The 27,875-nt window shown below is 38.7% G+C and overlaps 1 protein-coding gene across 1 annotated transcript; it reads left to right on the forward strand.

The window, feature by feature from the left end:
* Positions 1-2,299: 2,299 nt before the first annotated feature.
* Positions 2,300-27,427, forward strand: ZKSCAN8 (zinc finger with KRAB and SCAN domains 8). The gene is made up of 6 exons (XM_036907082.2): positions 2,300-2,622; positions 17,322-17,824; positions 18,472-18,613; positions 20,405-20,496; positions 20,802-20,925; positions 21,578-27,427. Exons 2-6 carry the CDS (start codon positions 17,408-17,410, stop codon positions 22,534-22,536), a joined length of 1,734 nt encoding a protein of 577 aa, XP_036762977.2. The 5' UTR covers positions 2,300-2,622; positions 17,322-17,407; the 3' UTR covers positions 22,537-27,427.
* The last annotated feature ends 448 nt before the right edge of the window (positions 27,428-27,875 follow it).

Raw genomic sequence — 27,875 nt, forward strand, 5'->3', positions numbered from 1 at the left:
TGAATGGAATTCTTTTCCTGATTTATCTTTGTATTAGTTCATTGTTAGAGTATAGGAAAGCTACAGATTTCTGTGTATTAATTTTGTATCCTGCAACTTTGCTGAATTCAGATATTAGTTCTAGTAGTTTTAGAATGGGTCTTTAGGGTTTTCTATGTACAATATCATGTCATCTGCAAATAGTGACAGTTTGACTTCTTTACCAATCTGGATTCTTTGTATTTCTTTGTTTTGTCTAATTGCTGTGGCTAGAACCTCCAGTACTATGTTGAATTACAGTGGGGAGAGTGGGCATCCCTGTCTTGTTCCCGATCTTAGAGGAAAAGCTTTCAGCTTCTTGCTGTTCAGTATGATGTTGGCTGTGGGTTTATTATATATGGCCTTTATTATGTTGAGGTACTTGCCCTCTATTCCCATTTTGTTGAAAGTTTTTATCATGAATGGATGCTGAATTTTGTTGAATGCTTTGTCAGCATCTATGGAGATGATCATGTAATTTTTGTCCTTCTTTTTGTTTATGTGGTGGATGATGTTGATGGATTTTCGAATGTTGTACCATCCTTGCATCCCTGATATGAATCCCACTTGATCATGGTGTATGATCCTCTTGATGTATTTTTGAATTCGGTTTGCTAAAATTTTGTTGAGTATTTTTGCATCTATGTTTCATCAGGAATGTTGATTTGTAATTTTCTTTTTTGGTGGGGTCTTTGCCTGGGTTTGATATTACAGTGATGCTGGCTTCATAGATTGAGTTTGGAAGTATTTTCTCTTCTTCTATTTTTTGGAAATATTTAAGAAGAATGGGTATTATGTCTTCTCTATATGTCCAATAAAGTTCTACAGTAAATCCATTTGGCCTGGTGGTTTTGTTCTTGGGTAGTTACATATCTTCTTTTATAAAGTTTGTTTTTCAAATTTTTGGCCTTCTTATGTCAGTCTGTCTAATGATAACTGAGTTGTGAGGGTGCTCTATATATTCTGGATACCAGTTATAAGAAATATGTATTGCAAATATTTTCCAGTCTGTAGCTTCTCTTTCCACGTGCTTAATGATGCTTTTTGTTGAGCCGAAGATTTTAATCTTTATGAAGTCAAATTTAGCAATTTTATCTGTTACCATGATTGTTTTTTGAGAAATCTTTTCTTAGGTCATGAAACCATTGTACTTCTAAATTATGTACATCAACAACTTTGGTTTAAAAGAATTATTTTTTAATCTAAAAAAGGAAACAGAGGAGAGCCCTCGTTGTCAGTTGTTTTCCTAGTCAGAAGGCAAGAGCTGTGAAATAAACAGCAAAATAAGTGTTTAGAAAGCATCTAGAAGCACTGTAACTTCTTCGTGTTTGTTTTGTTGTGGTGATTTGATGACAAAGACTTTAAAACAAATAAAAATTAGTAGGATTTGTTTCTAGTGTGTGGATAAAATATTTTCCAGTTTGGATTTGGGTCTAAATAGAACTGCTGGTGGTGGCTATCAGCGGGAACAGATAAAGAGGAGAAATTAAGGTGAAGATTGGAGGGGCACCTGAAAACTCAGAATAAATGGTTAGGAAAGGTGCTGACGTGAAGAATAAAAATGGGGGACCAAAACAACAGTACAAATAAAAGTCATTTCCACAACCTTCACCCCCGACCAAAATCTTTAGTCTGAAAAGTTAAAACTTTAATACAGCGGGTGTGTAAAGAATGAATATAGATTTGAACCCATATTTCCCAAACTTTGTGGTGTTAAAACTAAGGCCTACTACTGAAGCTTATGTCACAGATTTAGCATTTAATACATTATGCTGCAAGGCAGGTTTGTGAGATTGCAATTCATTAAGATAGGAAAAGATGGAATATATGCAAAGATTCAAATAGAATTTATAGTCAATCGCAATTATTTTTTGAACACTTTAATAGTATAAGGTGTGCTCTTACTAAGTGCCACAGGGGAAGAAGTTGTGAATTGTTATGAATTGATAACAGTAGTTAGGAATTAAGACTTCCTCAAGAAATTTGCGGTCTGTGTGGGAGGACTGGATATATAGGAAGAGACAGCAGTTAAGTAGCGGGGTATACAATCTGGCCAAACCCGAGTCCAGGTAAATGGCCTCTCAAGGATCCTTTAAGCACATCCTCCTCTACCGCTCCTCAGCTTCTGCCAGCTGCCAGCCCGGTCTCGGCACGCCCGCGATCAGACCTCAGGGACAGTTACCCTAGCTTAGCGAGCGCGCGGAACGGTCCGGTGCCCAAGGCGGAAGTGAGACTACGGTCCGTTGTTTCCCAGGACGTTCTCGGTGCTCTGGGGCTGCGCAGCCCTTATACGCGCAGATGCGGGGAAAACCCGAGGCACCTCGTGGCGACTGACTGTGAGCAGATTGGTACCCGGTCCCCTCAGTCGGTCGACCATAGAGGTTTCAGACCTCCAAAATTCCTAGAGAGCTTCCGGAAATGGCTTGGAGGCAAAATGCGTGTTGGCCGGTGCTGTTCCTTCGCAGGTTTGGAAGTTAAGGGCCAGAGGGGCCTGGTACTATTACGGCTTTCGGTACCTTTTCCCCCCGACTTTACCCAGGTCCGCTCAATCATTGCAGTCTCCCAGTTTCCATTCCCCACCCCGGACAGCCTCTGGAACTCGCGGTGAGTACGGTTCGGGCTCCGGGATGGAGAAAGGGGAGGGCTTTGTGGCTAGAGCCGGCCGCTGCTGAGACAGGCCTGAGGGCCCTGGGGAGGGAGCCTGGATCTCGATTGGAGCCTCGAGGTGGGGACGGGCAGCCCGGGACCGCTTTAGTTGCCAGTGCAGGCCTAGTCCGCGTCCCCAGGCTTTTTGCGTGGGAGCCTTTTATGGGGGTTCTCTTTCTTCATCGCTGATTGTTTTGTGGGATACTTGCAGTCGATTTTGTCTTAAAGTAGGAACCTGTCACCACGTTACCTTTTATCCAACTATTTCTATGGGCTGAAGTGTTTTTACTTACAATTTTGCATTTCTGTTACAATAAAATTGTCCTTCCTAAAAAAGCCCCAATTAAACATGGAAACCTATTTTGCTAAGTTATTCTGTTCTCGGTAGTGTATTTAGAAAAAGGTAGTGTGTTGACTGGATGATTGTACAAAAGAAATAATTTTGAAAACTTCGTAGTAATACAGAATTCAGCCTTTTTCATAATAATTCGTTTATAAAGCTAACTGACTATAAAGCCCAGGAACTGTTCAGGAGAGGCTCCCATTCCAAAACTCGGGTCACTCATGAGTAGTTTTTGTTAGACAACACTAAGGCTGCCAATATTATCTCTAAAAACAATTCGTATCTCTTTGATTAGTTCATTTCAGTTAGGTATATTTATGCAATAATCAGTTTTAGCAAATGCATACATATTTTTAATATTTGGTGTGGTTAAGTGTAAGAATGGTAGATGTTAAAGCAACTTAGTGCAGTTTGAGATAACTCTAAAGCACAGTATTTGCTTCACCCACTTTTTCTTGACCTTTAAATTAAAGCCTGGAAAACATCTATCTTGCTTTGTTTTATTTTCAGTTCTCAAACATCTCAAATTAGATTTAATTACTCTAAAGAAAGAAAACATTCCTTCTCTGTTTACTGAAAAAATAATGCTGTTAAAATCTGAGTTGTGCTTTCAGTAATTCACAGGATTATAGCATTTGACTTGGGAAGAATCTTTACAAATTGACTATTTATACTTACTAATTCAATAAACGTGATGAGCTGTTCTTAAACAGAGGATAGAAGCAGTCTTTATTTATCACCAAGGTGCTTACCAGCTTAACACAGATGTGTATATGTGCAGCTGTTTGAGAGGAAGACGCATAGTGGACTTATTGTCTTTGGTTAGTTATAGATTGTAATTGTCAAAAACTGGAAGAGAGACAAGACTGAAAAATGGAAAATTAGCTACTAAAAAGAATAATCAACATGGGGAATGGCCAAGACTTCTTGGCTGATTTGCTATATAAAATACGAACATACCTAGTAATTAGATGACTTCCAGTTTCACTGTCAATACTTTATTTAATATCAGTTAATAGCACGATAATATATCGATCAAATATTTTAGTATATCTATAATGTAAAGTTCTTGAACGGTGCACACTTACCATTGAAATATTTTATAGCTGGCAATGATGAATATTGATTTTAAGATGGAAGATAGCTTGTTGTTCAGTAAAGATGAATTTGGCTTTAAGGAAATTCATAAGAAAACATGATAAAGCCATGGCTGTGCAGCATCACATTCTAAACAATTAAAGCTTAGAATTCATGTCTATGGTAATGACTTTTTAAGTTTTTTAATCATAAGTAGCTCTTTAAGAAAATTTATGAATTTGTTAAATTTTAATTGATTTTTAAAATAAATCATTTTAAAAGGTGGGTGTTAATCTTCTCTGTTCAAAGCAATTAATTACCCCTTATCTCAAATCTTCCACAAAATTTTAACCTCTTGCCCAGATTCACTCTTTCTTCAAATCTCACAATTCCAGGAAATCCTCCCATTTCTCCATCAAGTCATCACCCATGAATTAAAGCCTCTAATGTTAAACATCTTATCTCTTGCTCCTTGGTTCCTTTTTTTAAATTTAAACTTTTTATAAAGTTATTGATATACACTCTTATGAAGGTTTCACATGAAAAAACAATGTGGTTACTACATTTACGCAGATTATCAAGTTCCCCACCCATACCCCAATGCAGTCACTGTACATCAGTATAGTAAGATGCCACAGATCCACTGTTTGCCTTCTCTGTGCTACACTGTTTTCCCTGTGACCCCCCCCCCCCACCATGTGTACTAAACATAATACCCCTCAATCCCCATCTCTCTCCGTCCTGACCTGCCCTCCACACCCCTCCCCTTTGGTAACCACTAGTTCCTTCTTGGAGTCTGTGAGTCTGCTCCTGTTTTGCTCCTTCAGTTTTTTCTTTGTTCTTATACTCCACAGATGAGTGAAATCATTTGATACTTGTCTTTATCCGCCTGGCTTATTTCACTGAGCATAATACCCTCTAGCTCCATCCATGTTATTGCAAATGGTACGATTTGTTTACTTCTTATGGCTGAATAATATTCCATTGTGTATATGTATCACATCTTCTTTATCCATCCATCTACTGATGGACACTTAGGTTGCTTCCATTTCTTGGCTATTGTGAATAGTGCTGCGATAAACATATCGGTGCATATGTCTTTTTCAAACTGGGCTGCTGCATTCCTAGGGTAAATTCCTAGGAGTGGAATTCCTGCGTCAAATGGTATTTCCATTTTTAGTTTTGTGAGAAACCTCCATACTGCTTTCCACAATGGTTGAACTAATTTACATTCCCAGCAGCAGTGTAGGAGGGTTCCCCTTTCTCCACATCCTAGCCAACTTTTGGATGGTAGTGATCTTTACTGGTGTGAGGTGATATCTCATTGTGGTTTTAATTTGCATTTCTCTGATGACTAGTGATGTGGAACATCTCTTCATGTGTCTGTTGGCCATCTGAATTTCTTCTTTGGAGAACTGTCTGTTCAGCTCCTCTGACCATTTTTTGATTGGATTGCTTGTTTTTTGTTTGTTGAGGTACATGAGCTCTTTATGTATTTTGGATGTCAACCCTTTATCAGATCTGTCATTTATGAATATATTCTCCCATACTGTAGGATGCCTTTTTGTTCTATTGGTGGTGTCCTTTGCCGTACAGAAACTTTTCAGTTTGATGTAGTCCCACTTATTCATTTTTGCTTTTGTTTCTCTTGCCCGGGAGATATGTTCATGAAGAAGTCACTCATGTTTATGTCCAAGAGATTTTTGCCTATGTTTTTTTCTAAGAGTTCTATGGATTCATGACTTACATTGAGGTCTTTGAACAATTTCGAATTTACTTTTGTGTTTGGGGTTAGATAATGATCCAGTTTCATTCTCTTACATGTAGCTGTCCAGTTTTGCCTACACCAGCCTTTGAAGAGGCTGTCATTTCCCCATTGTATGCTCATGGCTCCTTTATCATATATTAATTGACCATATATGTTTGGATTAATATCTGGACTCTCTGTTCTGTTCCTCTGGTCTGTGGCTCTGTTCTTGTGCCAGTACCAAATTGTCTTGATTACTGTGGCATTGTAGTATCACTTGAAGTTGGGAAGCTAGATCCTCCCACTTTATTCTTCCTTCTCAAAATTGCTTTGGCTATTCGGGGTCTTTTTTGGTTCCATATGAATTTTAAAACTGTTTGTTCCAGTTCATTGAAGAATGCTGTTGATATTTTGATAAGCATTGCATTTAATTTGTAGATTGCTTTAGGCAGGATGGCCATTTTGACAATATTAATTCTTCCTAGCCAAGAGCATGGGATGAGTTTCCATTTGTTAGTGTCCTCTTGAATTTCTCTTAAGAGTGTCTTGTAGTTTTCAGGGTGTAGGTCTTTCACTTCCTTGGTTAGGTTTATTCATAGGTATTTTATTCTTTTTGCTCTGCCCATTTTTTAATCGGGTTATTCGTTTTTTGGGTGTTGAGGCATGTGAGTTTTTTAGATATTTTGGATGTTAACCCCCTGTTGGACATGTCATTTACAAATATATTCTCCCACACTGTAGGATGGCTTTTTGTTCTGTTGATGGTGTCCTTTGCTGTACAGAAACTTTTTACTTTGATGTAGTCCCATGTGTTCATTTTTGCTTTTGTTTCCCTTGCTCAAGGTGATGCATTCAGGAAGAAGTTGCTCATGTTTATATTCAGGAGATTTTTGCCCTCCTTGATTCTTTCTATCTGTAAGTTACTCCCCCGACTTTTGTTCTCAGCCTTGTCTAATTTTAAAGATAATTTTCAAATTTTTCTTCCTTTTCTGTCCACACTCTAGGAGTGTGGACCTTCCCAGAGTTCTTGGATGGGTGTTAGTTGAACTCTGCTGAAATGAAACATAAACGTTTGTGCCCATGGGTTTTATTTTCAGAGAGAAGTTCTGTGTTTTCATTAGACTGAAAAGACTGTGAATCAATCCCACCCCAGCCTCCCCCACAAAAAGCACCTGAAAGAGGCACTGCTTTGAGGACTCATGTCAGGAACTATGTGTAATCTGATTTTTCTTCTACGTGCCTGTCTCTTCTTTCCCTCTGTGTACTATAGATGTGTGGTTATCTTGATATTAGCATCTGTGGCCAACTGCTTTTGGCTATTCTGCCTTTGGTTATGCTCTTCTCCATTCTCTGCAGTGCTGCCTTCAGTTTTGTTTTTCTTCAGTCCTTTGTCTACAGTGCTGCCATTATGATTTTCTGGCATACAAATATGTAATATAACTTACCCGCTTAAGAGGTGAGACAAAGAAATATAGGTAGGTCATGGGGAAGGCCGTACAGCACAGAGAAGACAGGTAATGACTTTGTAACATTTTACTACACTAAGGGACAGTGATTGAAATGCAGGGGGTGAGGACTTGGTAACATGGGTGAATGTTGAAAACAGAGTGCTGTTTATGTGAAACCATCATAAGATTGTATGTCAATGATACTTTAAAAATATGTTTTTAAAAAAAATGAGGTATAAAGGAAAAGGTCACTGCAGCAAACACACAATTGCAAGAAAAGCATGGCCATGGGCAGACATTTGGAGTACTCTATATAACTTAATAAATCTATATTTGGACCATGTAAAAAATACCTTAGCTGGAACGAGCACCTTAATCTGGGGTATGCGGGTTAGGAGTGGGGCAGTAGAGAAGACCTCATGAAAAAGTTAATAGGATATCTGATAGTTTTAAGAGTTGAATGGTTTCAGTTAGATGGGGACTTACCAACCTTTGCATTAACACTGAACCAGATCAGTCTTTGCAGGGGTGGCCTATGTTATGCACTGTAGGGTGTTTATTAGCATCTCTGGCCTCTACCCACTAGATAATAGTAGCACCCTTTCCTCTCAGTTATGACAACCAAAAATATTTCCAGATATTACCAGATGTCCCTGGAAGGGGGGCAAATTTGCCTCCAGTGAGAAGCACCGAGCTAGAGTAAAGAGCTCATCAGAAGGGAGGTACGAGAAAGACACATTCAGAAAAGGCTATTTGAAGGTGAGCTTACAGCAGATAAAACTAGAGGGCCTTGGACACCTTGCTGAGAATTGAATTCCTGTTGAAAGATTTAAAGGAGGTGAATTGCATTACCTATTTGTTAAAACAGATTCTAGCAGCATATTAGTTTCATAGGGCTACTGTCACAAGTACCACAAAGCTTGTGGCTTAACACAATAATTCTCTCATAGTTACAGAGGCCAAAAGCCCAAAAGCAGGGCCGTGCTGTCTTAGTTTCTGGCTGTTACTGGCAGTCCTTGGCATTCTTTGGCTTGCAGCTACACAACTCCATCTCTGCCTCTGTAGTCACATGGCTCTCTTCTATATTTGTCTTCACATAGTCTTCTGTTTCTGTTTGTTGATCTCTGTGTCTCCTCTTTCTTAAAGTACACCAGTCATACCGAATTAAGGGCCCACCCTACTCCAGGATAACCTGATCTTAACTTGGTCATATCTCCAAAGACCCCATTTCCAAGTAAGGTCATATTCTCAGGTACCAGAGATTAGGACCTCAACATATCTTTTGGTGACACAATTCAACCCATAATAGGCAGCTTTGTGAAACATGAATGTGAGAATAGCATAACCAAAGCAGCAAGACCGCTTACATTACAACTGCAGTCAAGAGATGATATCTGATGCCAAATATAAAAGCTTATAGACATATATATCCCACAGAAAAGTAGGAGTCTGTAATTGAATTCTTTGGATCTTAGGTCTTGCATCTAAACCTCACTCTTAAGCAAATACAGGTATGTTCTATGCCATATATTGTAAATAATAGCTCTCTAAAGGTTTTTTATTCTTTCAGTAAAATAAAGATAAAACCTCTACTCACAAGGAACCTGCCTTTAAGTTAGGAAGTCAAAACTCCTTTCCAACTAATAACACAATTATGGAAAAAGTAACATTAAAGTAATACACATTTATGTAACATAGAGGCTAAGACAGAAGTCAGTTGGAGTCAGAAAAAAAGGATTTTAAGGAGAAGAGATTTTATATCCTTTGAGAATAGGTAGTTTTGCACTAATAAAAAATTCAGGAAAGAAATATATGGAGAGAGATACTTTGTTCATGGAATGGAAACTCAGTACTGTTAAGATGTCAGTTGTCCCTCAGCTGAGCTGTAGATTCAACACAAATCCAATTCCAGAATTTTTTGTGTGTGGAATGAAGAAGCCAATTCTAAAATTTATATCAAAAGGCAGTGGAACTAGGAAAGCCAAAACAGTTTTGCAATTAAACAGCAAAGTTGCTGGACTCTTAGTACTTGATTTCAAGATTTTTTAAAAGCCACAACAAGACAGTTTTGTATTAGTGAAAGGATAAACATATAGGTCAGTGGAACAGAATTTGAGGTTCTAGAAATGAACCCACACATATATGTTCAATTGATTTTTGACAAAGATGTAAAGACAATTCAGTGAGTGAAGGATAATTTTTTCTATGAATAGTGCTGGAACAATTTGTTAACTGTATGCAGAAATACAAACCTCCATACCTCAAACTCTATAAAAATTAACTCAAAATGGATCATAGACCTAAAAATAAAACATAAAACTTTAAAAATTTTAGAAGAAAACAAGAAAAATCTTTGTGACCCTGGATTAAGGATTTGGATAGGACACCAAAAACACAACTTATAAAAGAAAAAAATTGACAAATTAGAATTCAAAAAAATATGAATTATGAGGTGGATGGATGGGTAAAATAGGTGAAAGGGATAAAGAGGTACAAACTCAAACTACAAAATAAATTAGCCACAGGAATGGAAGTACAACATTGAGGATATAACCAGTAACATTGTAGTATTTTGGTGCAGTAAGGGGTAACTACACCTACTGTGGACTACACTTACTGTGGTGAGCATTTAGTAATGTATATAATTATCAAATCACTGTTGTATACCTGAAACCAATACAATACTGTACTTCAACTAGATTCTAATAAAAAATTAGAAATGTCTATCTTTTGAAAAGCACTGTTAGAACAATGAAAAGGAGAAAATATTTGTACCTCACATATCTCATAAATGACTTGTCTCCAAAATGTAAGGAACTCAAAACTCAATAATAAAAATAAAACCCTAATTTTAAAAATTGGCAAAAGTTTTGGACAGGTACTTTACCAAGGAAGATATATGGATAGCAAATAAACACATGCATGGATGGTCAACATTATTAGTCAGTAATAAAATGTAAATTAAAAGTCATAGTGAGATACCACTACACACCTAATAGAATATCAAAACTTTAAAAAGCTATCAAATGCTCATCAGGATGTGGAACAACCACAGTTTTCATATATTGCTAGTGGAATGCAAAGTGTTACAGCCACTTTGGAAAACAGTTTGGCAGTTTTTTACAAAGTTATACTTCCACTTACTATATGACACAGCATTTTAATTCTGGATATTACCCATATGAAGTGAAAACTATTTTCACACAAAAACTCATACAGATGTTCATAGTGGCTTTATTTGTAATCATCAAAAACTGAAAACAACTGAGGTCTCTCTCAACTGGGGAATGGATAAGCAAACATACATCCACATAAGGAATGAACTACTGAAACATGCAATGACATTGGTGATCTCAAATGTATTATGCTAAAAATGGCCAGACACAAAAGGCTACATAATGTATGATTAAAAAAAATTTTTTTAAATTTTGTTATCATTAATCTATAATTACATGAAGAACCATTATGTTTACTAGGCTCTCCCCTACCCCAAGTCCCCCCAACAAACCCCATTACAGTCACTGTCCATCAGCATAGTAAGATGTTGTAGAATCACTACTTGTCTTCTCTGTGTTGCAAAGCCCTCCCCTTTCCCCCACCCCCCACATTATACATGCTAATCATAATACCCCTTTCTTCTTCCCCACCCTTATCCCTCCCTACCCTCCCATTCTCCCCAGTCTCTTTCCCTTTGGTAACTGTTAGTTCATTCTTGGGTTCTGTGATTCTGCTGCTGTTTTGTTCCTTCAGTTTTTCTTTTCTTATACTCCACAGATGAGTGAAATCATTTGGTATTTGTCTTTCTCTGCTTGGCTTATTTCACTGAGCATAATACCCTCTAGCTCCATCCATGTTGTTGCAAATGGTAGGAATTGTTTTCTTCTTATGGCTGAATAATATTCCATTGTGTATATGTACCACATCTTCTTTATCCATTCATCTACTGATGGACACTTAGGTTACTTCCAGTTCTTGGCTTTTGTAAATAGTGCTGGGATAAACATAGGGGTGCATCTGTCTTCTTCAAACTGGAGTGCTGCATCCTTGGGGTAAATTCCTAGAAGTGGAATTCCTGGGTCACATGGTAAGTCTATTTTGAGTATTTTGAGGAATCTCCATATTGCTTTCCACAATGGTTGAACTAATTTACATTCCCACCAGCAGTGTAGGAGGGGTCTCCTTTCTCCACAACCTCGCCAACATTTGTTGTTGTTTGTCTTTTGGATGGTAGCCATCCTTACTGGTGTGAGGTGATATCTCATTGTGGTTTTAATTTGCATTTCTCTGATGATTGGCAATGTGGAGCATCTTTTCGTGTGTCTGTTGGCCATCTGAATTTCTTCTTTGGAGAACTGTCTGTTCAGCTCCTCTGCCCATTTTTTAATTGGATTATTTGCTTTTTGTTTGTTGAGGTGCGTGAGCTCTTTATATATTTTGTATGTCAAGCCTTTATTGGATCTGTCATTTACAAATATATTCTCCCATACTGTAGGGTACCTTTTTGTTCTATTGATGGTGTTCCTTTGCTGTACAGAAGCTTTTCAACTTGATATAGTCCCACTTGTTCATTTTTGCTTTTGTTTTCCTTGCCCGGGGAGATATATTCATGAAGATGTCACTCATGATTATGTCCAAGAGATTATTGCCTATGTTTTTTTCTAAGAGTTTTATGGTTTCATGACTTACATTCAGGTCTTTGATCCATTTTGAATTTACATTTGTCTATGGGGTTAGACAGTGATCCAGTTTCATTCTCTTACATGTGTCTATCCAGTATTGCCAGCACCATCTGTTGAAGAGACTGTCATTTCCCCATTGTATGTCCATGGCTCCTTTATCAAATATTAATTGACCATATATGTTTGGGTTAATGTCTGGAGTCTCTACTCTGTTCCACTGGTCTGTGGCTCTGTTCTTGTGCCAGTTCCAAATTGTCTTGATTACTATGGCTTTGTAGTAGAGCTTGAAGTTGGGGAGTGAGATCCCCGCCACTTTATTCTTCTTTCTCAGGATTGCTTTGGCTATTCGGGGTCTTTGGTGTTTCCATATGAATTTTTGAACTATTTTTTCCAGTTCATTGAAGAATATTGCTGGTAATTTGATAAGCATTGCATCAAATCTGTATATTGCTTTGGGCAGGATGGCCATTTTGACAATATTAATTATTCCTAGCCAAGAGCATGGGATGAGTTTCCATTTGTTAGTGTCCTCTTTAATTTCTTTTAAGAGTGTCTTATAGTTTTCAGGGTATAGTTCTTTCACTTCTTTGGTTAGGTTTATTCCTAGGTATTTTATTCATTTTGATGCAATTGTGAATGGAATTGTTTTCCTGATTTCTCTTTCTATTGGCTCATTGTTGGTGTATAGGAAAGCCACAGATTTCTGTGTGTTAATTTTGTATCTTGCAACTTTACTGTGTTCTGATATCAGTTCTAGTAGTTTTGGAGTGGAGTCTTTAGGGCTTTTTATGTACAATATCATGCCATCTGCAAATAGTGACAGTTTAACTTCTTTTTTACCTATCTGGATTCCTTGTATTTCTTTGTTTTGTCTAATTGCCATGGCTAGGACCTCCGGTACTATGTTAAATAACAGTGGGGAGAGTGGGCATCCCTGTCTTGTTCCCGATCTCAGAGGAAAAGCTTTCAGCTTCTCGCTGTTCAGTATGATGTTGGCTGTGGGTTTATCTTATATGGCCTTCATTATGTTGAGGTACTTGCCCTCTATACTCATTTTGCTGAGAGTTTTTATTGTGAATGGATATTGAATTTTGTCGAATGCTTTTTCAGCATCTATGGAGATGATCATGTGGTTTTTGTCTTTCGTTTTGTTGATGTGGTGGATGATGCTGATGGATTTTCGAATGTTGTACCATCCTTGCCTCCCTGTGATGAATCATACTTGGTTGTGGTGTGTGATCCTTTTGATATATTTTTGAATTCAGTTTGCTAATATTTTATTGACTATTTTTGCATCTACGTTCACCAGGGATATTGGTCTGTAATTTTCTTTTTTGGTGGTGTCTTTGCCTGGTTTTGGTATTAGGGTGATGTTGGATTCATAGAATGAGTTTGGGAGTATTCCCTCCTCTTCTGTTTTTGGAAAACTTTAAGGAGAATGGGTATTATATCTCTGTATGTCTGAAAAAATTCGTAGGTTAATCCATCTGGCCCGGGTGTTTTTTTCTTGTGTAGTTTTTTGATTACTGCTTCAATTTCTTTGCTGGTAATTGGTTTGTTTAGATTTTGTGTTTCTTGCTTGATCAGTTTTGGAAGGTTATATTTTTCTAGGAAGTTGTCCATTTCTTCTAGGTTTTCCAGCTTCTTAGCATATAGGTTTTCATAGTAGTCTGTAATAATTCTTTATATTTCTGTTGGGTCCATTGTGATGTTTCCTTTCTCATTTCTGATTCTGTTGATGTGTGTTGATTCTCTTTTTCTCTTAATAAGTCTGGCTAGAGGCTTATCTATTTTGTTTATTTTCTCAAAGAACCGGCTCTTGGTTTCATTGATTTTTTTCTATTGTTTTATTCTTCTCAATTTTGTTTATTTCTTCTCTGATCTTTATTATGTCCCTCCTTCTGCTGACTTTAGGCCTCATTTGTTCTTCTTTTTCCAATTTTGATAATTGTGACATTAGACTATTTATTTGGGTTTGTTCTTCCTTCTTTAAATATGCCTGGATTGCTGTATACTTTCCTCTTAATACTGCTTTTGCTGTGTCCCACAGTAGTTGGGGCTTGTGTTGTTGTTGTCGTTTGTTTCCATATATTGCTGGATCTCCATTTTGATTTGGTCATTGATCCATTGATTATTTAGGAGAGTGTTATTAAGCCTCCATGTGTTGGTGAGCTTTTTTGCTTTCTTTGTACAGTTTATTTCTAGTTTTGTGCCTTTGTGGTCTGAAAAGTTGGTTGGTAGGATTTCAATCTTTTGGAATTTACTGAGGCTCTTTTTGTGGCCTAGTATGTGGTCTATTCTGGAGAATGTTCCATGTGCACTTGAGAAGAATGTGTATCCTGTTGCTTTTGGGTGTAGAGTTCTATAGATGTCTATTAGGTCCATCTGTTCTAGTGTGTTGTTCAGTGCCTCTTTGTCCTTACTTATTTTCTGTCTGGTGGATCTGTCCTTTGGAGTGAATGGTGTGTTGCAGTCTCCTAAAATGAATGCATTGCAGTCTATTTCCTCCTTTAGTTCTGTTAGTATTTGTTTCACATATGCTGGTTCTCCTGTGTTGGGTGCATATATATTTATAATGGTTATGTCCTCTTGTTGGACTGAGCCCTTTATCATTATGTAATGTCCTTCTTTATCTCTTGTTACTTTCTTTGTTTTGAAGTCTATTTTGTCTGATACTAGTACTGCAACACCTGCTTTTTTCTCCCTATTGTTTGCATGAAATATCTTTTTCCATCCCTTGACTTATTCTGTGCATGTCTTTGGGTCTCTTGTAAGCAGCATATAGATGGGTCTTGTTTTGGTCTTGTTTTTTTATCCATTCAGTGACTCTGTGTCTTTTGATTGGTGCATTCAGTCCGTTTACATTTATGGTGATTATCGATAGGTATGTACTTATTGCCATTTCAGGCTTTAGATTCGTGGTTACCAAAGGTTCCAGAGTACTTTCCTTACTATCTAAGAGTCTAACTTAACTCACTTAGTATGCTGTTACAAACACAATCTAAAGGTTCTTTTCTATTTCTCCTCCTTTTTCTTCCTCCTTCATTCTTTATATATTATGTATCAAATTCTGTACTTTTTTGTCTATCCCTTGATTGACTTTGGGGATAGTCAATTTAATTTTGCATTTGCCTCGCAGTCAGCTGCTCCACCGTCTCTACCGTGATTTTACTACCTCCGGTGACAGCTATCCAACCCCAGGAACACTTCCATCTGTAGCAGTCCCTCCAAAATAGACTGCAGAGATGGTTTGTGGGAGGTAAACTCTCTCAGCTTTTGCTTATCTGGAAGTTGTTTAATCCCTACTTCAAATTTAAATGATAATCTTGCTGGATAAAGTAATCTTGGTTCCAGGCCCTTCTGCTTCATGGCATTTAATACATCATGCCACTCCCTTCTGGCCTGTAAGGTTTCTGCTGTGAAGTCTGATGTTAGTCTGATGGGCCTTCCTTTGTATGTGATCCCACTTCTGCCTCTGGCTGCTTTTAACAGTCTATCCTTATCCTTGACCTTTCCCATTTTAATTACTATGTGTGTTGGTGTTGTCTTCCTTGGGTCCCTTGTGTTGGGGGATCTGTGGATCTCCATGGCCTGACAGAGTATGTCCTTCCTCAGATTGGGGAAGTTTTCAGCAACTACCTCCTCAAAGACACTTTCTATCCCTTTCTCTCTCTCTTCTTCTTCTGGTATCCCTATAATGCGAATATTGTTCTGCTTGTATTGTTCACACAGTTCTCTCAATATTCTTTCATTTTTAGAGATCCTTTTTTCTCTCTGTGCCTCAGCTTCTTTGTATTCCTCTTCTCTAATTTCTATTTCATTTATTCTCTCCTCCACCATATCCAACCTGCTTTTAATACCCTCCATTGTGTTCTTTAATGATTGGATGTCTGACCTGAGTTCATTCCTGAGTTCTTGGATGTCTTTCCGTACCTCCATTAGGATGTTGATGATTTTTATTTTGAACTCCCTTTCAGGAAGAGTCATGAGGTCCATACCATTTAAATCTTTCTCAGGAGTCATATTAACAATTTTACTCTGGACAAGGTTCCTTTGGCGTTTCATGGTTGTATATGGCGCCCTCTAGTGTCCAGAAACTCTATTCTGGAGCTGCTGAGCCCCTGAAGCAATATCGGGGGTCGCAGGGGAGCGGTACTGGTGCCTGGGGGTAGGAAAGAGCTGTTCCCCGCCTCCTGGCTACTGTGCCTGTCTCCACTGCCTGAGCCAGTGGGCCTGTCACACAGGTATAAGTTTTTTCCCAGAGCAGCCAGATATGGATCCCTGCTTTGCACAAGCAGCCGGAGTCCCAGTCTCCCCAGGAACTCTGCCTGTATTAACTTTCCAACCCAGTTGTCATGCGAGTCTCATGAAAGCACCATGAAATGTAGGTTTGTGCTCCCAGAGCAGATCTCCGGAGCTAGGTATTCAGCAGTCCTAAGCCTTCCACTCCCTCCCTGCTCCATTTCTCTTCCTCCCGCCGGTGAACTGGGGTGGGGGAGGGGCTCAGGTCCTGTGGAGCCACAGCTCTGGTACGTTACCCCATTCAGTGAGGTCTGCTCTTTTCTCCAGGTGTGTGCAGTCTGACACCATCCTCTTTCCTGTTGCTCTCTCAGGATTAGTTGCGCCAATTAAATTTTCTAATTGTATCCAGTTTTAGGAGGAAGCCTCTGTCTCTCCTTCATGCCGCCATCTTTAATCCCTCATAGTGTATGATTTTATAAAATCATTTGGAAGGTCATTAGTGCATGGAAGTAGATTTTTGGGTTGCAGTTGTTGACAGGGCATCCCAGTTCCTTGTAGATACAGGATCAGTGCTGCACAGAGAGTTCTAGTTCCAGAGTTTGAATGAGGTTCATTACAGAAGTTAGCCTTGAGTCAGGAGGGAAAGTGGGGAGCACAGATAGGATAATGAACTTGGCAGTACCTTGAGCTAGACTATATGGAAATTATTTTCATTATTTTTATCTGTTGAGAGTGAGGGACAGTTTGAGACTGGAAGTGTATAGACATAGTACAGCATGTGCAGCAAACTGAACGGAGTTATATCAGCAGCAATGAGGGCTAGCTGAGGTTAAAGCAGACTTTCAGTTAGACCCGGTCTTAACATGGTTTCTTGAGTTTGTTGAGCCATGTTCCATGTCTCCAAGGAGAGAAAGCAGAAGGAAGGGGTTATTCTCCAGGGTTTGACAATGGCAGAAGGTTAAGGAAGTAAGGAGTTACTTCTGGAACAGTGGAGGGAATCACTTAAATGACAGAGCCATTAAGTCCATGTCACAGTATGGAGCTTGTTAAGATGTTTTAGTAAATTACGGTGACCTTTCACTTGCCTTCACACTATTTGTCATTTTCTCTTCCCTGAAAAGTACCCTTAGAAAAGAGGCCCTTGGAAGTCTGTAAAGAAGATAAAGAAGGTAGTGGAAACGAGCCTCCTGAGCTTTTCCAGCCCTAAATGGCCGCAGAATCAAGAAAGTCTTTAGTCCCATCCCCACCAAACCAGGCTCCCGAAGAAGACCTTGTAATTGTCAAGGTAGAAGAAGATCATGGTTGGGACCAAGAATCCAGTCTGTATGAAAATAACCCTCCTGGCCAAGAGCTTTTTCGCTTGCGCTTCAGGAAGTTATGCTACCAGGAGACATTGGGACCCCGAGAAGCTCTGATCCAACTCCGGGCACTTTGCCATCAGTGGCTGAGGCCAGATTTGAATACTAAGGAGCAGATCCTGGAGCTGCTGGTGCTAGAGCAGTTCCTGACCATCCTGCCTGAGGAGCTCCAGTCTCTGGTTAAGGAACATCAGCTAGAGAATGGAGAGGAGTTGGTGACCCTATTGGAGGATTTGGAGAGGCAGATTGATATACTAGGACAGCCAGTAAGTAGGAGGAGGTGTGCCTGCTGTGACTGGGAGTTCTGCAAGCTGGGTGGAGGGACATTGGCACCACAATGGGAGACTAAATACTGGGCATCAGTTTTTGTTTTAAGGGGATGAAAATATCGTGTATTAAGGCTTGTATTTGCAGAATTATTATTTTTGTAAAGATTATAATGCTATTTATCTTCATAACATCCCTACAAACATATTGCTCTTTCTGGCAGTTGAGAAACTGATGCATAGAGAGCTTAAGTTACTTTTTCAGGGACCCCCAAATAGAGGTAGAGCTGAGACTGAAACTCAGGTGTCTTGATTCCTTATAATAAGTCTTTTCCAGTGAACTGCACTGCTTTAAATTTCCTTCATTGTTTTTCCCATACCTTGGGAGTGCAAAATACTGGTGTTAGGTGCAGCTGGGAGGGCATCACCAGGAATATTTTCCTTCAGTACTGAGCAGAAATAATGCCTTTCTGTGCTAATCAACATGAACTTGAATTCTTTACTGCCCCTAGGAAGTAAATGAGGGTCTGTTGCTTCCTTTCCAAGCATGTATCCCTGTAGATGTGCTCTTGGTGTTCTTAATCATTACTCACTTCATTTCTTATAATGAAGAATTCCTTGTAATGCAGCTGTCCCATTGTTTCCAGGTCCCAACTCGTGCACATGGACATAGGGTAATCTGGGAGGAGGTGGTGCATTCAGAATCCACACCAGAGCCTCCAAATACTCAGCTCCAACCTGTGACAACCCAGCACAAATCTCCAGTGCCCCAGGGGCCACCAGAGAGAGGTGAGGGGCCGTATTTCAGTGATGAGCAGTGGGGAAGTGGAAATAAATAAAAGTAAATTGCAGACACCTATCTAGTCCAGGAGCTAGAATCACTGTTTACAAAACTGTCCTAAGATCTAGGTTTAAATGTTTATTGAGGCTTCAAATACAGACTGTCAGTCCCAGTGGTAAACTCATGAACAAATTAGAGAATTTGAGGATTTTTATGTGTTCACATATTTGTTATCCAATGTCAGTCTAGGTGTGAATTTGCCACTTTATTTGTATTTCAGTATGTATTTCCTCAAACAAGGGCAATTTTCTTAGATAACCACAGTAAATTTAGGAAATGTGACACTGATACTAATCTGGTCCAAGGTTCCTATTCATATTTTGCCACCTGTGCCAGTAATGTTCTTCCAGAGTCCAGTCCAGGATTATACTTTGCAATTAGTTGTCATATCTCTTTAGGGTCCTAATTTGGAACAGTTCTTCAGCCTTTCTTTGCCTTTCATCATCTTGACATTTTTGAAGAGTACAGGTCAGTAGAATGGCTGCAATTTGTGTTTGATGTTTCCTTATGTTTAGATTCAAGTTGTATTTGGTGGAAGCATCCTAGAAGTGATGTTGTGTCCTTCTCAAGGGTACAACAGGAATTTTTCCTGTGGCTGGTGATGTTCTCTTTCATAACTTGGTTAAAGTTACCTTTGTAGGTTAGATTAATTGTTGGCTAAATTAATCATTGTAAAGTTTTTTTTGCTTTATAATTAACAATTAATTTTTGGGTAGAGACTCTTTAATCTGTAGATATCCTGGTCCTCATCAAACTTTTGTTGCTAAAACACTAGTTTTAGTATTCATTGATGCTTCTTGTCTCAATCAGTGAAAATAACATTAAAGAATGATGATTTTCTGTCATTCCTTCTACATTTGTTTTTATAATGGAGAGTATTCCCTTCTAGCCATTTTATTTTTTATTAGTATGGACTCATAAGTTCTCATTTTATTCCAGAAATACTATGTTACTATCTTTATTTCAATGTGTAAATTGTCTCAGATTTGGCCAGAGAAGGCCCTATGACACTTCCCCACAATTTTTTGAGAACTAACTTTTCTTGCAGAACAAAATGTACTTGTTCCTGCTTGCTGAAGTTTGGGTTTGTGTGACATTGCCTCATATTTAGACTCAAGTTGTATATATTTGGCAGGAACATCCCAGAAGTGATGTTCATCTGCTACTTGTCCTGCATTTCTTATTTTTTCATTTATGTCAATTATAGTAGTTGTATATAAATGGATTTTTCGTATTTCTAAAGAAGAAGTGTAGAACCATCTTCAATTAATATAATTTTTGTCTAAAGTTCTAGAGTTTATTATCCAGGACACAGTAATCTGTGTTGATTTTGGGATTATACTGTCTGATATCTATAGGAAGCAGATACTGGCAGTCATTGTAGATATTTCAGAAAGGTAATAAAGTTAATAGAGGTAGATTGGTTCTCATATTCAGTTTGCCAAGAGATCAGGACCTAAAGAAATACTATGCACAAACACAAGGGAGAAAATAGTGAAGCAATTCCTATTAAAAAAACCAGTACACTATATTTTTGATATGAAACTTCAGGCTGAGTGGGACACCAAAGTGCAGATGTTTTGTGGGTAGCCATAGGTATGGACCCAGAGCCCAGAAAGGAGCATTTTATATGCAAAATCTCTGGCATGTATATCTACTGAGATAGAAATTATTTTGGAATGGTTGAATGTTGGCTCCCACAACTGTGTCTTACTCATAGTTCCTCTCTTCTCTCTCAGCCATATCTACTTCTCAGAGTCCTACCCCTTCCCAGAAAGAAAGTCCTGGAGACCAGGAGATGACAGCTACACTTCTTACAGCAGGGTTCCAGGTGAGTTGTACTCCTTTTCACTGAAACCCCACAGCTCTACTTGGCAGTGTTTGTGGCATCTGCTGCATGTCTGCATTATCTGTAGCAATACCCATCAAGAACTTGCCCCAACCTTTTTTGCACAGGGACAGATCCATCCTTGATTTACCCCCAGTAAATCTGGTTCATTTTCTTCTTTTTCCTGGCTATTCAGATCCCTTTAAACAGTACATTCCCACCTCTTAATCCTGGTTGGAACCTCTGACACTCAAGGTTTGAGCTGTGGAACAGTCCCAGTCCCAAATGGGGATCTTGTTTTGTTTCAGAGTTTGGAGAAAATTGAAGACATGGCTGTGTCCCTAATTCAAGAGGAGTGGCTTCTTGATCCATCACAGAAGGATCTGAGTAGAGATAACAGGCCAAAGAACTACAGAAACATGTTCTCCCTGGGTAAGGAGAGCTCTTGCTATTATTATTTAAGATTTGTTTATTTGTTATGTGCGTATGGTAGCTGTGAGCTTTCTGAAAGACACAGTTGAGTTTAAACTCAGGATCCAGTGGAGAGATACAATGTTGAGACTTCCCAAAGTCTAAAATGAAACTTCTATTCTCCAATCCAGGACTTACTTGACAGTTTGTAACTGAGTATTGCTGTTTGCCAGTTTGAAATTGAAATCTTGTATTGCTGAGTTCACTCATTTCCTTTGCTCCCAGTTCCTATAAGGTAGTTACATGGATTTCTGTCACTTAGACTATTTGTGCTCCTTCCTAATAACGGGCTTTTTTCCATTTCTGTCCCATTCACTAGATTTTTCAGTAGTAGCAACATCCTTTCCACTTCTCAGTTGGTCCCTTCCCTACTTTAGTCTCCCTTCCAACAACCCTTTTTTTTCACGGCACTTATCCAGATGGCCTATGGTACATCTCTTTGCCCTTGCTCGTATCTCCCCATATTGTAAAAGCATTTTGGAGACATATGGAAGCTTTGCTTTCACTTGTAACTGTTAGATGTGTGTTTTCCTTTTCCCCTATCTTCAATTCCTTTCTGCTAACATAGAAAATAGGAAGTGACATTGGCTTGATGTTTACATTTTTATTTCAGGTGGTGAGACCAGGAATGAGAACAGGGAGTTAGCTTCAAAACAGGTAATATCTTCTGGAATTCAACCACATGGAGAGACAGCTGCCAAATGCAACGGGGATGTTATCAGGGGTCTTGAGCATGGAGAAACCCGAGACATGGGCAGATTAGAGAGGCAGCGGGGAAATCCCACCCAAGAGAGACGACATAAATGTGATGAATGTGGGAAGAGCTTTGCTCAGAGTTCAGGCCTTGTTCGCCATTGGAGAATCCACACTGGGGAGAAACCCTATCAGTGTAATGTATGTGGTAAAGCCTTCAGTTACAGGTCAGCCCTTCTTTCCCATCAGGATATCCACAACAAAGTAAAACGCTATCACTGTAAGGAGTGTGGTAAAGCCTTCAGTCAAAACACAGGCCTGATCCTGCACCAGAGAATCCATACCGGGGAGAAGCCGTATCAGTGCAATCAGTGTGGGAAGGCTTTCAGTCAGAGTGCAGGCCTTATTCTGCACCAGAGAATCCACAGTGGGGAGAGACCTTATGAATGTAATGAATGTGGGAAAGCTTTCAGTCATAGCTCACACCTCATTGGACACCAGAGAATCCACACTGGGGAGAAGCCCTATGAGTGTGATGAGTGTGGGAAAACCTTCAGGCGGAGCTCACATCTTATTGGCCATCAGAGAAGCCACACTGGGGAAAAACCCTACAAATGCAATGAGTGTGGGAGGGCCTTCAGTCAGAAGTCAGGCCTTATTGAACATCAGAGAATCCACACTGGAGAAAGACCCTATAAATGTAAAGAATGTGGGAAAGCTTTCAATGGGAACACTGGCCTCATTCAGCATATGAGAATTCATACAGGGGAAAAACCCTATCAATGTAATGAGTGTGGGAAAGCTTTTATTCAGAGGTCGAGTCTCATTCGACATCAGAGAATTCACAGTGGAGAAAAGTCTGAATCTGTGGGAGTTTAGGTAAAAACGTCATGGTTTGGGCATTATTCAGCATTAGAGAAACCACATTCCAGTGAGAGGTCTTTCAGTGTAATAAAAAGGGTGGAAAGTTTGTCATTATTGCAGCCTTACTTGGGGTCAGAATTAATAGTGGTGGCAGAGAGAGTAGCTCTTCAGTAGTTTGGGCCCAGTGCCTTGCTGCAGATGGAGTAGCTTGACTGTCTTGGGAAGTATCTGATGGAGTGGAGCTCCCCAAGGGTCTAATGTATCCTTTAGAAACCTAAAATAGCTTTAGAGCAAGTTGCTTGTTGTTCCTCAAGGCACTTAACTTTGTCTTTGGGTGGGTAGCTGTAGGTTTAAGAGAGGCTACTCCTAGTTTCTCTGCTTCTTCCCATCTCCTGTGATCCCCTTCTCCCATTTATTCTCCTGAAGGTGCATTTATCTGCCTAATCTGATCTAAGAAGCTGCTTTAGAGTTCTAAGCAGCCTCTGTGTGAGACATATTTGTATATAGCTTTCTAAGATGCTGGTTCTAGCGAAATTTTTACAGACACTTAATGTATTTATGCTTAAGTGTGTATTTTATTCTAATGTTCCTGATAGCAGAAATTCATATTCCCATGCAAACTCAGAATGCTATATTTTTAACAGCACACCAGCATTTTTCTTCATATATCACCTTCACTGACTCCACTGAGTCATTGAGTATCCATACGTATCCTTCACCACCCCCATCCCAGTACCTGTCAGCAAAGGAAGTGGATGCATTTGAGCTGGTTGTGGGAATGATGCAGAGAAAGAGGTGAGTGGAGACTCAGCCTGGCTGCTCTTGAGCTTGGGTGGTTGTATCTTGGGGCGACTTCTGGCTCTCCTTTCCATCTTCCCATTGTAGGCTGTGGTACAAATAGGTATTTACACTATCCCAGTTAGGACATCACATGGGAGAGAGGAGACCGAGGTGGTTGAAGAAGTCATAAAAACCCTTGCAGAGAATGCATACACATCCCTTTGGCCCATTACAGTACTGCTCTCTCAGGTTCCCATCAGTGTGCACAAACTTCCTGACTAAATGTCTGTCACTCTTGTTACTACCCTCAGTCCACCTCCTTGGATGGCTTCAGCACCTCACTCAAGTTTGCCATCTGTTTCTTGCCATTAGTTTTATATATCCACAGTGGTAATCTGTTAAATTCTTCACCTCACAATTCTACATTCTTCTGAATTCTAGTGTACTCCATCTGTAATCCAACAAAGACAATATAAAACTCATTATCACCAGGTACTGTATTTCATTTTTGAGGTTTTCAGTATACCAAGGAATATTGTATAAAGTATTGAGGCTGGTTTCAAGTAACACACCAGAACTTAAGCATCTAAACATGGTTGTCCTTTGGGCAATTCTAGTTATTCAGGTAGTGCTGTTATTCCAGTAGTACTACCATTCCTTCAAATATTTGGAACAATTCAAAATCCCCACTTAATAAACCATACAAGAAAACTATTACTCTGGAATCACATCTCATTTTTGGCCATTTGATTACCCATTTATTCACCAGATTTTGGATTGAGTAACATGGTTATTTCCAAAATCGGCTTTCAAAATCGGTTTTCCATTAATCCTGTTCAGAATGTAATATATGTTCTGATGAACACAACTTCACACTGACTATCCTGTACAGGGGTAACATTTATTAGTCATGTTTTATGATTGATGTTTTTAAAAATCAGTCATAAAATCTTACATTATAGAGGTCCACCTTTTAGATGATAAATTCCTTCCCTCTAATATCCCTTCTTTACCCCTCCAGGGCCCACCTTGACTACTAACAACATTAAGGTTATCTACACCTGTGTCATTGAGCCATTGTCATTTGTCATCTTGGTTTCCTTGGTTAGCTTTTTCAAACCAGTGCTTTCCATTATCCTTTATCTTCTTATCCTCCCTTCCTTTGTTCTTTTTCTTTCTTTTCTTTTTTTTTCCATATAGGTTATTATTTTTAATTCCCTTATGCTTGAAATTTCAAGAAACCAGAAACAAATCTGGTCATCTCTGTGCCTTACCCTCTATAAGATATTAATTGTTCCTGAAGCCAGTGCTACCTGTGTACAGATATTACATAGGATGGGTACACTGTCAGAGGGAAATTATGTGTGTGCCATGTGTACACACACACACACACGTTTCTCCCATACGGCTTTTAGTGAAAGCTTTTAGTAGAGCAATATATTGAAATGTATATAGACCAGCTAACATCTCTACTCAGAATAATGCGTAACGAGATTACTTAAATACTAGAATTACTAAGCATCTGGTAGAAATTCAGATAAAAGAAAATATGACCAGAAAGATCAGTGTTACACTGGTATGAATGTGAGAAAAGATTGTGACTTTGAAAAACTGTCATCGTATCTTACTCTATATATAGAAACAGCCAGGTAGTATAACATATCAGAAAAAGGCTATTGTTTCTTTGGGAGCATAAGCAGAAATCCATTTTTGGTTTCTAGTTCTGTTAGCATTATAGTATTGTAGGTCAATCTATAGGACCTTATTTTGAACTCTTAACTGTGGATTACATGCACTAGGTTCCTTTATTCTATAGATTCTATTTTTATGCTCTTAATATGAAATGAACTGTTTACCAATACTTTCTTCTCCCATCCTCAGCTTCTCATTTTAGGGCTTGGCATGATAAAGTGTTCTTCCATAACTGCTACCATCCAACATAGTCCTAGGAGAGGCATCTTAGGTTTCAAAGATTTTCTCCATTGAGCCAAGGGGGCAGTACTAGAATGTGTTGGTTGATTCCCATACAGAGCAGGTAGCTTTACTCTTGGTTCTGAGGTTATGAATGATAATAGCTGACAGTTGAGCACATACCGCATGCCAAACCCTATGTTAAGTATTTTTAAGCTTATGATAGGTATTATTTTTATAAAATTGTCCCCCATTTTATAGATGAGGAAACTGAGTCTCAGAGAGCTGAATGAGTTAACCAAGGTCACATAGCTGGTAAGTGGTAGAGTAGAGATTCTAACCTGTTCAGATGCCTATGCTCCTGACCACTGTGCTACAATATCTCTAATGAACACCCTAACCCTAGCCAGCTGTTTAAAAATTATGTATCCCCAGTTATAAGAGGTACTGGGGAAGAGAGTGTACAGTAGGGTACAAATCCATTATGATTACTGGGAAATTGGTTGAAAATGTCATTTTGGTTTGTATCTTTAAATGTTTGATACTGTTGATACTTTGTAGTTCTAGGAAACTAAATTATTGTGCATTAAAATATGTTTAAAAGAGAAACTGGGAGGATGAAGCAATAATTACAGATTCAAATACATTTCTCTCTAAACTGCTTCAGGGAAAGTAGAATTGTGGAAAGAAATGAAATATTAATGCAAGGCCAGGTGGATGGACAGTTTGGATAACAATATTAAGTTAATCTACAGCATAAAATGTAGAAAACTTTCAACTTCACTTTCCTTTCCAACTACCATTTTATTTTTCTTCTATCATTCATGGTTTTTCAAACATGTCATCCATTGTTCAACCCCAGTTCCTTATTGATGTATTCTTAAAACTTCTCCTTAGTGGCTTTGTCCTCACTAATCCACTGAAATATCCTGTGGCTAAACTAAATATTAATGCCTTTTCTTAGTTCTTGTACTTGATCTGTATTTCACACTGTTGAATTTCCCCTGAATCTCAGGAATTTTCTTCTTTCAGCTTGTGGGATTCCTTTTTTGGTCATTTTCCTCCAATTTCTAGTTTTTCTTTATTAGTCCTTTTTCTCCTCCTCTTCACTGAGAATAATCCACATGTCTTAATTGTATTCACTACTTTTTCTGTATTCACTCCTACTTACACATTTTGATTATTTGTACTTACTATCTATATTTCAGTAACTTAAGATTTTTCACCTTTTGGGTCATCTCTTTACTTGTGGACTTTTCTACCAGTACACATATAACTTGGTATTTGAAAACAGAATTCATTACTCTTGTCCCCACATCCCCATTTTCTTTTTAAATGGCCATCAATGCTTAACTTCTTTACCTTGAATTAGGTTCACAACCCTTTGTATTTATTAAATTAATCTTGGCCTTACCTTTTATTCTTTTCTATTCTCCACTGTACATGTCCAGAATCTTGCTAAGTTGTTCCAAGTCAGTTTTTTCCTTGAGGCTGGATCTTTTACATTTTACTATAGCCTCATAGCTCTCTGTGCAGATCCATGTCATCTGAGGCCCAAATATAATTCTTTCCAATTAGTTTCCTGGCTGTCAAGATCCCCATCTTGTATGTTTCCGAGGTGATCCTCCTCAGAAGTCCATTTTCCTGATGTCTAACTTTAACTCAAGAATACCAAGCAGATAATTGTTGTCAGAGCATTGGTGTTCCAAGTTCTCCATTATCATGCCCTCCATGCTTGATTTGCCTCAGACTCATTCTCTAGCATATTCATCTTGATTCATCATGTTCACACTTCCTGCAGCCTTCCAGTGTTGTCTTACAAGCCCTTGCCTCTGTGCCTTTCTCATGCTTTTCTTTTTGCTAAGATTTCTCTTTGGCCCCAGCTCATGTTCATCACTCCCTTCAAAACCTAACTTCTTTTGTGTCTTCTGAGTGAGCTATCCATGACTGATATCACCTCACACTGAGACCTCCCTTATTCTATGCTGTCCAGCACTTATCCTTTAAACTGTGGTCCATGCACTTACTAATATGTTGCTGTGTAATTATTTTATAGCACTCTGTGTTGTAGTTTCATATTTGTATTTATTTTCAAAATTAAATTGTAAGCTCCTTGAGGGCAGGTATAGTAACTTTTACATTTGTATCTGCACCCCCTAGTGCCTAGTACAGTCCTTAGCACACAGTAGGTGTTTAATAAATGATTGTCAAATTATTGTGTGGATTATTTATGCAGTCATCTACAGAAAAATTGAAGCTGTTTTCAAAGTTGTGTGTTTCTTCTTACCATGTTGTGCACAAACCTGTTCCCATAGTACATCAGTAACTGCCAATACCTAAGATGAAGACCAAAAAATGCAGCTTCAGGAAAGTATGGATGAAAAGTTGAAATATGAAGCTCTCCATTTGTTTGGCCAGAGTTATTTGCTGGTGAAGGAAGAAAGAAAGTAAGAAATCCTAAAGATTACCATGTTTAGGTTACCATTGCAAAACTGTTTGAGATGGGAGTTTTTGTATGTGAGTTTAGACCAGTGGTTCTCAACTGGCGACATTTTTGGTTGTACCATCAAGTGGATGGCTGGGATGCTACTGGCTTGTAACAGAGGGATGTTGCTAAACATCCTGAATACACAGGACAGTGGCCACATTAAAAAATTAACCTG

Source organism: Manis pentadactyla, chromosome 16, assembly GCF_030020395.1.
Source record: "Manis pentadactyla isolate mManPen7 chromosome 16, mManPen7.hap1, whole genome shotgun sequence".
Classification (NCBI taxonomy): Eukaryota; Metazoa; Chordata; class Mammalia; order Pholidota; family Manidae; genus Manis; species Manis pentadactyla.

Excerpts from the sequence above, each read along its gene's own strand:
- ZKSCAN8 (XM_036907082.2), top strand. The coding sequence starts at position 17,408 with ATGGCCGCAGAATCAAGAAAGTCTTTAGTCCCATCCCCACCAAACCAG. Across the intron at positions 20,497-20,801 it reads TTCTTACAGCAGGGTTCCAG|AGTTTGGAGAAAATTGAAGA; the intron begins GTGAGTTGTACT and ends GTTTTGTTTCAG. Across the intron at positions 20,926-21,577 it reads CAGAAACATGTTCTCCCTGG|GTGGTGAGACCAGGAATGAG; the intron begins GTAAGGAGAGCT and ends TTTTTATTTCAG.